This window comes from Vigna umbellata, chromosome 5 (genome assembly GCF_029865625.1).
Source record: "Vigna umbellata cultivar VRB3 chromosome 5, Vumbellata_1.0, whole genome shotgun sequence".
Lineage (NCBI taxonomy): Eukaryota > Viridiplantae > Streptophyta > Magnoliopsida > Fabales > Fabaceae > Vigna > Vigna umbellata.
In genome coordinates this window covers 29217045-29225971 of record NC_142169.1, presented here as the reverse complement: position 1 = coordinate 29225971, position 8927 = coordinate 29217045, and the positions used below count along the sequence as shown (strand labels likewise).

At 34.9% G+C, this 8927-nt stretch overlaps 1 protein-coding gene across 3 annotated transcripts; it reads left to right on the top strand.

Annotated features, from left to right (window-relative positions):
• Positions 1 to 2326: 2326 nt before the first annotated feature.
• On the top strand, positions 2327 to 7540 carry LOC124842429 (Protein kinase superfamily protein). 3 transcript variants are annotated; one of them, XM_047318903.2, is made up of 3 exons: positions 2327 to 2745; positions 3601 to 5597; positions 6578 to 7540. In XM_047318903.2, exons 2-3 carry the CDS (start codon positions 3829 to 3831, stop codon positions 7419 to 7421), a joined length of 2613 nt encoding a protein of 870 aa, XP_047174859.1. In that variant the 5' UTR covers positions 2327 to 2745; positions 3601 to 3828; the 3' UTR covers positions 7422 to 7540. The 3 variants fall into 3 exon arrangements, with proteins under 3 accessions (XP_047174859.1, XP_047174858.1, XP_087972119.1); XM_047318902.2 differs by having other exon boundaries at positions 3598 to 5597; XM_088115993.1 differs by lacking the exon at positions 2327 to 2745 and adding an exon at positions 2821 to 3122 and having other exon boundaries at positions 3598 to 5597.
• The last annotated feature ends 1387 nt before the right edge of the window (positions 7541 to 8927 follow it).

Below are 8927 nucleotides of genomic sequence, written 5' to 3'. Positions count from 1 at the left end.
CCTAATTTAATTTAATTATTTATTATTTTGTATTTCAATATTATTAGTTAGCATTTTTTTAATAATATTGTAGATGGTGATAAAGAAGAAGATGTTTCATAAAGAAAAATATTATAGATTTATCTATTCAACACTCTAATATTATAAATGATCATGATACAAAAATTATCAATATTAAAAACTTATTTGTTCGCCTTTTGTACATATTTTTGGATTAGGCTTGGATTGTATGATACTTTTTTTATTTATTTTAAATTATCTTTGGAATTTAATATCATTTTAGTGCGACAGTTATTTATATTTAAATTAAAAAAATTTGTAATTTTTTTATTTAAAAAAAACTTATAATTAAATGAGTCAGTGAGGCAGACCGTTTAACCCACCAACCCGTGGTGGGTCGAGCTGGGTTCGAATTTTTTCAGCTTGAAAATAAGTGAGCCAGATTGGGTTGGCTCACTAAGTAACCAACCCGTGATGGGCCGGACCGGATCGAACCGGATTACCGACAGTTCTAATATAAATTGTCATTAATATTTAATTGACTTTTAACCTCTTTTACAGGTATACAATCATTTATTTTTTTAATTTTATTTTTTAAGTAACCGTTATTTTAAATTAAAATAATTATATTTTTATTTTTATCCTTTAAATAATTATTATCTATATTTAATTATTTTAAAAATTTAAATAATTATTACAACAAAAACTATTTAATAATAAGAAATATATCAATTATTTATTTTTATAATGATTTCTAATAAAAATATATTTATAATTTAATAAATTTTTGTTTTGCAATTAAAAAATACATGAGCACGTGTGTTTTCACATATCTAATAAAATCAATTTCATTCTCTTATGTTGCGTCTGAAATTTATAATTAAAATAATTATTATCTAAATTTAATTATTTTATTAATTAAAATAATTATTTTACTATTTTATTCTTTAAAAAATTTAAATAATTATTGCAATAAAAACTTTTTAATAATAAAAAATATATAACTATTTATTTTAATAATTTTTTTAATAAAAAATATTTATAGTTTAATAAATTTTTGTTAGAATAAAAAAATATAAGTAGCACGTGTATTTTCTTATCATCTAATAAAATCAATTTCATTCTCTTGTGTTGGGTCTGAAAATTACTTTATATTGAAAAAGAACAGTAATACAGAAAGTTAATTAATAAAAAGAGTGAAGCCTTTTCAAAATGAGCACCAATAGAAGGAGGAGTGACCTAGTATAATAATCATCATCTTTATTTAAATTACTATTAAAATAATTATGTTGTCATTCTTATATATATCACGTTTTGAATTTCAATTCTTAAAATATATATTTTTCTCACTTAGAAAATATTAATTTTGTTAAAATATAATAAAAACTATAAATAAAATTAATTTCCCTTTTATCAAATATCCATATAGAATATTATATTTATAATAAAAAAATATGAAATAAATTCAAAATACAAATACAAAATAATAAGAATTTAACTAAATATAAAAAATAAAAATAAAATAAAGTTAGTATATTTAATAGGTTATATATTTATATATACTATATATATTATAAAAAAATTTAAATTTTTATTTGTAATTCTCTTAAATTTAATTCTATAGACTGTGAAATTCACAAATATTTGAGATAATACTTGACCTAGTTTTTAAGAATTTATGATGTACCTAAAACTGTGAATGTGTTGGTAAAAATTGAGAATATGATTTGTAATTTTAAGATTCTGGAATCTGGAATGAGAAGTAACAAATAATAGTAGTAATTGAAAAGAGACGAGTGGGAGCAGCATGATTAAAACCATGATTCAGTTTTTCCTTGGGAAAAGGGAAAACCTGCTTCTTTACAGCTTTTCATTTCTCATTTGACTGCAAATTCATATCTTTCAAATTACGGCTCTTCAAGCAGTGTGAAATCAAATCACGAACCAGTTCATGCTAATTAACAATTACCAATTAATAAAGTTAAAATTAAAGACGCATTGCTTAAACCCAACGAGAAGGCAATGAGAGAAAGTTGACATCTTTTTGCTCAACTAAACAATTGGTAATGGGGTATGAAACACTTTCACGATACCAATAATTAACATCCAAATTAAGCGTCGTACTTTTTATAAAGTTGTTATTGATTAAACAGACCACATCGGATACTATGAATTATGTTTTATTTTAATTTTGAAGTGATAGAATTATTGTATGATGCAAGGTGTGTCTGAGATGGAAATGAAAATGTAGGAGAAGACAAATCTGAGAACTGAGATATTATTTAAATAAGCTTGTTAGGTTATTAAATTCCCACCATACCCTTCATACATTGAACAGTACATTCTCGCATGTGTCTTTTCAACAATTTCGGTTTCATAAATGAAGAATTTATGTAGCAGTATTTATTCACACTTTCGAATTTTGATTTTATTGTAGCATGGGGTGGGTCCTCTCTGCACAAAGCAATCAGTGCCATTGCTGAAAACGGAACAGAAGCATATTACTACGTTCTGTTCTGCATCTCTCTATAACCTTTCCACCACAACCATTTCATCCGCGCTTAGGGTTTTTCCTTTTCTTCTTCTTCTACTTCGTCTTCTTCTTTTTCTCACTTTCTTTCCACCGCTTAAAGCTGCTGCTGCCTTAATGTGTCATTCCATCTTCGCCTTTGCTTCTTCTCGCTGCTACTGCTTCTTTCCGATCGCATTTGCTTCATTTTAAATTCTGACTCGTCCAACCAATATGTATGTGTATCTCTCTCTCTCTCTCTCTATCTGAGATGAATATTGTCTGCCTACACCGTACATCTGCAGATTTCGACCTTTTTCTTTTTGCGGTTCAAGTTGTTTTACTTTTCAGCTGCTTTGGATTTTAATATGTGGAAAAGGATTTCTAGTTTTAATTCATGTACTTGTGTGTGTGTGGGTGTGTGAGTTCGTTTTGGTATTTTTTTTTATATTTTTTTGGTGAGTTTTGGTGTTGGGACCATCTTTTTGGGGGATGGAGATAGATCCTAAGTTCATAGGACCACCCCTTCCTTTCGTATTAGGGTAATGTGATTGTGAAAAGCACCAAAAAACTGGCTCACGTCTTCGCCTGGCTCTGCATTTCTCCTGATCTGGTGATTGTTTAGTTTTATGAACACTTTTAGAAAGATAAGAGAATAAGACAATGCTTCTCTGTTGTGGTTCTTTTGGAGGGGGGTTGTCTTCATGGTTTAAATAATAACAGAGGGCTTCGATTTGAGTGTTTTTACTCGAGTCTGGGGTCCAATGAGAAGCAGTAAGAGATGTTAGGAGTAATAGCCTGGGCATTTTATGAATAGCAACGAAAAGTGTTTTGTTTATCTTTACTTGAGTATATAGTTATTTGGTTCTGATTGTTTGCTTCCTAGGGCTTGTTTGGTGGTGGGGGAGGGGTGGGAGTTGGAGGAAGGGGAAGGGAGAATAATGGGATTATGCAAAGTTAAATAATATTTTTCCATACACATCTTGCATTGTCTTTCAATTCCGTTTCCTTCCCTTTTCTTATTAAATTATTTTTTTCGTACTATTTTTTTTTTTTTTGCTGATGCCTTCAAATGTTGGCCCTTGCAGCAGGGTTTCAAATGTCAAGTAGCTGGTAAACAGAGTGAATGTACCATTCAGACTTCAATTTTTCTGTCTAAAGAATGGTTTGGATGCTGGGTTCTCTTTCCTTGGATTGTGAGCTTATGGTGTGTGATACCCTGACGTGAACTAGTTAGTAGTGAGACTGAGCATTGCGAATCAACGTTTATGTGATGCCTTATTAGGAAAGGGTACGTTAGCTGAGCAATTAGTCTAGTAATGGGTTCATTCTCTGGCACTTCTGAAATAGTTGAGGCAAGGGAGGAGCTGAATACAAGGAAATCTCCTGGGATTTATCAGTACAATTCTGAGTGTAGCACGTCTGAGAAAAGTCACAAACTTTCGGTGCTGAAACTGGGATGCAAGGATGATCTAGACGATGATATTAATAAGCTGTTTGAATCAATTGCTCTTAAGTCTTCGTCAAGGGATTTGGGTCTTTTACAAGACGGTGCAAGTCCTAGACTGAAAAATGCGTTAAAAAAGCCAATTACAATGGGTGTTCCTCGGTCCCCAAGAGTTGGGGCTTCTGAGCCTGTTAATTTAAAGCAAGCATTAAGAGACCTTTGCATATCTAAGGCATCGGAAATGGCCGCTATGAAGCGATTATCAAAGTCAACAGCTTCTCCAAGAATATCTGAAGTTGGGAAGATACATACATTGTACAATTCAGTTGTAGCTGAAACCAATCGACCTGGGCCTTCCACTGTTGAAAACAAGGAGCGTCAAATTGAAGTAGCTCTTGTACCAGAAAAAAGTAAGTCCCTTTCATTGGTGAAAACCTCTCAATCTTATCAAGCTGCCCAAATCGCATCGTCGAGTCGAAACATTCATTCGTCTCGGCAAATTGCTGTTGCCACCACTCAGTATGATTCTGGGACTTCATTGATACAAAGTGATTTGGCATGCCCATCAAGTAAAGTTGGAATTCAGTCACAAAGAGTGGTACCTGTCGAAACAGAAGAACAAGCATCTGCCTCTTCATCTTCTCTTCCTAATACAATTGGAAGCAAGCTAGAGGTGCCCAAAAATGCTTCTTCCCCTAAAAAGTTGGGTAATAAAGCATTTGTGTCAAATAACGGGAAGAAAGGTAGGCTGCAAACTGAATCTTTATCTACTTCTGCAAATGGCAACAGAGTTAACAAACTGCCACGCCATGCCCCCCGCACTGTTAAATCGGTCATCAAGAACAAGAATCTGACTAAGAAGAAACCAAAGGAGGATTCGGGTTCTGCTTTATGTGGTCCTATGCCCAATGCAGTTAAGAAGCCAGTTCCTGGTACGCCTCGGCTAATTTGTGAGAGATGTAGATGTGCTTTAGAAAATACAAGTGAAGAAAAAAACCAAGATGCTGTGCCATTGGACTCTATCGGTCCGGGAAATGGAGTAAACACGAGTAATGTACACTCCGGCTTAAATAAACCTGGTTTGGTGTTAACTGGCGTTAATAAAAGCAAAACAGTTGCAAAAGTCAAGAACTCTAAGTTGAAAGAGCAACTTGAATTTTCACAAAGCTCTAAAAGTAGTCAAGGTGAGTACAGTAGTAGTACAAGTACCAGTGATGAGAGCAATGTAAGTGGCTCAAGTCGTAGCACTAGGCCTCACATGTCAAAAGATGTCAGATGGGAAGCCATACGACATGCTCAAATGCAGCATGGAGTTTTGAGCTTGAGAAACTTCAATCTCTTGAAGAAGCTTGGTTGTGGAGACATTGGGACTGTATATCTTGCGGAACTAATTGGCACAAGCTGCTTGTTTGCTATTAAGGTCATGGACAATGAATTTTTGGAAAGGAGAAAGAAAATGCCTAGGGCTCAAACTGAAAGAGAAATACTAAGGATCCTGGATCATCCTTTTCTTCCCACAATGTATGCACAATTTACATCAGATAATCTATCGTGTCTCATCATGGAGTATTGTCCAGGAGGAGATCTTCATGTTCTACGGCAGAAGCAGCTTGGTAGATGTTTTTCAGAGCCAGCAGCAAGGTAAGATAATAAGAACAAGTGTCCAGTAATATATTAGGATTTTATTTTCTGTTTGGTCAGAAGTTATATGCAACGACTCACACACTAAATTTTAGGCGTTCAATAAATGATATGATGTCTGAACTGCTCAAGTATTTCCTGGCATAAACGAATATATCTAATTTGCTCATTATTCTTGCAGCGCTTGTGATTATTCTCGTGTTATGTAATGCATATATGTCCTTGTCTGATGTATTAATAAGTTTTGGACACGTTTCTTCTGTATGGTATATCACTTTACTTCGGCACTATACTGAATATGATTCTATGCGTTTTATGTTACTGCTTTAATTAAGAATGCTTGTGCACTGTTGCAGCTTGTTTAAGTAGTATAATCTATTTCCCTCCGGAACCATAACAGTTATGAAAATGAACTCAGTAGTTTCATTGATTGTGTTTGATGATTACTTGGGAATTATTCATTCTTTGTCGATCGAAACTCTGTTCCTCATAAATTTGGTAGATTTGGAACTCTTAGATAATAAAAGCATTTGGATCCTTACCTGTCCATAATAAATAGGAGAGGTTCTGTTAAATAGATTTTAATAATTTATTGTGTTTTTTATTTGACCTGAATGGTTAAAATAAAAACCAACCAACGTTGTCCCACTATTAAAATCGTATCCATGAGTTGGGGTTTACTGACCAGCAAGGCTTTTATTATTATGTTCTCTATTTGCTATCGTGCAACTTGGTTGTGCATTGTGTCACGTATTTCCTTTGCCTATGCTTCAGTCAATTATGTGGTCGCCCTGTTATAACCACTTACTGAATCTCCATCCTCCAATAGTCTGACCTCCATTTTTTATTGCACTTTCTTTAGCGTTGACAAAGGCGATATTGTTTGAATTACTGATTATTATGGTAATAATTTCTTTCCACAGCATAAAGTGGTAACATCAATTGAATGTTTCTGAAACTTGCGTACATGTATCGTGCAGGTTCTATGTTGCCGAAGTCCTTCTTGCTTTGGAGTACTTGCACATGCTTGGAGTTGTTTACCGTGATTTGAAACCGGAAAACATTCTTGTTCGGGAAGATGGCCACATTATGCTCACAGATTTTGATCTGTCCCTGAGGTGTGCTGTTAACCCAACACTTCTGAAATCGTCTTCTGATGTCGACCCTGCAAAAATTTCTGGTCTAAGTGTGCAATCAAGTTGTATTGAACCATTCTGCATCGAACCATCTTGTCAAGTTCCATGCTTCAGCCCAAGATTCCTACCTGCGGCTGCAAAAACAAGGAAATTAAAAGCTGATCCTTCTGCCCAGGTCAGATCATTGCCACAGCTGGTGGCCGAGCCCACTGATGCAAGATCAAACTCCTTTGTTGGTACACATGAATACTTGGCTCCCGAGATCATCAAAGAAGAGGGACATGGAGCTGCCGTTGACTGGTGGACATTTGGTGTTTTTCTCTATGAACTTTTGTATGGTAGAACACCCTTTAAAGGTTCTAACAATGAAGAAACATTGGCCAACGTAGTGATGCAGAGTCTTAGATTCCCTGACCACCCATTTGTTAGTTTCCAAGCAAAGGATCTGATTAGAGGGTTGTTGGTTAAGGAGCCTGAAAACCGTTTGGGTTCAGAGAAAGGGGCTGCTGAGATTAAACAACATCCTTTCTTTGAAGGCCTTAACTGGGCCTTAATTCGTTGCGCTGTCCCTCCAGAACTTCCAGACTATTATGATTATGAAGTTTCAGACATGATTAACTCACAGGTTAAGGGTGCTAAGTACTTAGAGTGTAAAGTAGGAGAGCGTGTAGAATTCGAGTTGTTTTAAAGACATTGCTTTCTATCGAAAACGCATTCGATGTCATGGATTCTCATTTATGGCTCCCTGTCGGTGTCGAGATGTAATTTATTTGTAAGCCTTAAGCTTAATAGTCTCGTTGCGAATAAGTTTTGTATCGTGATTTCTTGCATTAGGAAGATAGGGATTAGAAACTAGGAAGAGGTTCATGTCATATGGCAACTTAACAATCACATTCTCAAAGATCAAATATTCCAACAAATAAAAAGTCTTATTCCTATGTTGACTTGTTAATAAAAGATCCTGCCACTTTAACATTAGACTCCAATATTGAGACAAAATGAGACCAAATAACAATTTTAATTCAAAATTGAGATATTAAGTTTATGATTTTTTTATATAGTATTTAATTTAATTTTGTCATTTCTATGTAGTACTTAAATTCATATATGGCAATGGATGTGGATGTTGTGCTCTCCAAAGAAAGTACATGTAACATCTCAGATTATATAGAAGCATATAATATAGTAAATCCATATTTAAATAAAAAAGAACCGTTAGAGTAGACTGTAAATACAATTTGTTAAGCTTATAGTAATCCCAAATTGAGTCATAATTTAAAACTTAAACATACTAGAGTATTTCAAAATAATAAAAACAATCAAGTGTCTTAACTAAATTAAGCAGCAGCACCGTCGTTCTCCAAAGCCTGCTCTAGAGGCACCTCTGTTCACATCCAACTGGATGATCATTGCAAAAGGAAAATCATACCCAAGCAAAACACAACACAAAAGCAAGGGTGAGCTAGATATAAAAATCATGTTATAGCAGCACATGCAACATGCAAGTAAAGACAGATACACTACACAAACATGACTTATTGCACTTAAACTTGACTCATCCGGACTTAGAATGATTGCCGAGCTATGACGGGTCGTGCGCTCGTGGTGGCCTCTACTGCTTTGCAAAGTCATTGCCAATGGGTTTCACCCTGCCACACTCACGAGGTTAGTCCGTTATCACTCACCTTGGGCCATACTGGAAGCACCCAAGACTGGGACCTCCTGCTACTACTCACGACATGGTTCAATCCTCTCTACTTGAGAATGATCGACCATTGTAGTTCCAGGATACCCCCAAGACTGAGCTACCATGCAAATCATTCTAAACATTAAGGGCACCACCATGAATCTTCTCCTTGAAGACCATGGAATTACGTCCAATACTATAGGGTACCACCATATAGCCTCCTTAGAGATCCATGGAATTACGTCCACCAACCATACTTGTTACATTCAACCACCAAACATGTTTCATACCATCACATACTATCAGTTCAATAACATTACTTCCATCATGCTATGCATTTCAATCATTTCGCACGCTTGGTTCACCCAAAGCAAGAGCAAAAGAGAAGACTGGACTCAAAGGGTTCGCACAACGCACCCTATTCGGAAGGCGAGACATGATAGTCTCGCACAGCGCACCCCTTAATTCGCCATGCGAATTATCTCGCAGCATGTATCAGACTTTCAA

Coding starts and splice junctions, on each gene's coding strand:
- LOC124842429 (XM_047318903.2), top strand. CDS start 3,829: ATGGGTTCATTCTCTGGCACTTCTGAAATAGTTGAGGCAAGGGAGGAG. Junction 5,598..6,577: donor TTTTCAGAGCCAGCAGCAAG/GTAAGATAATAA, acceptor TGTATCGTGCAG/GTTCTATGTTGCCGAAGTCC.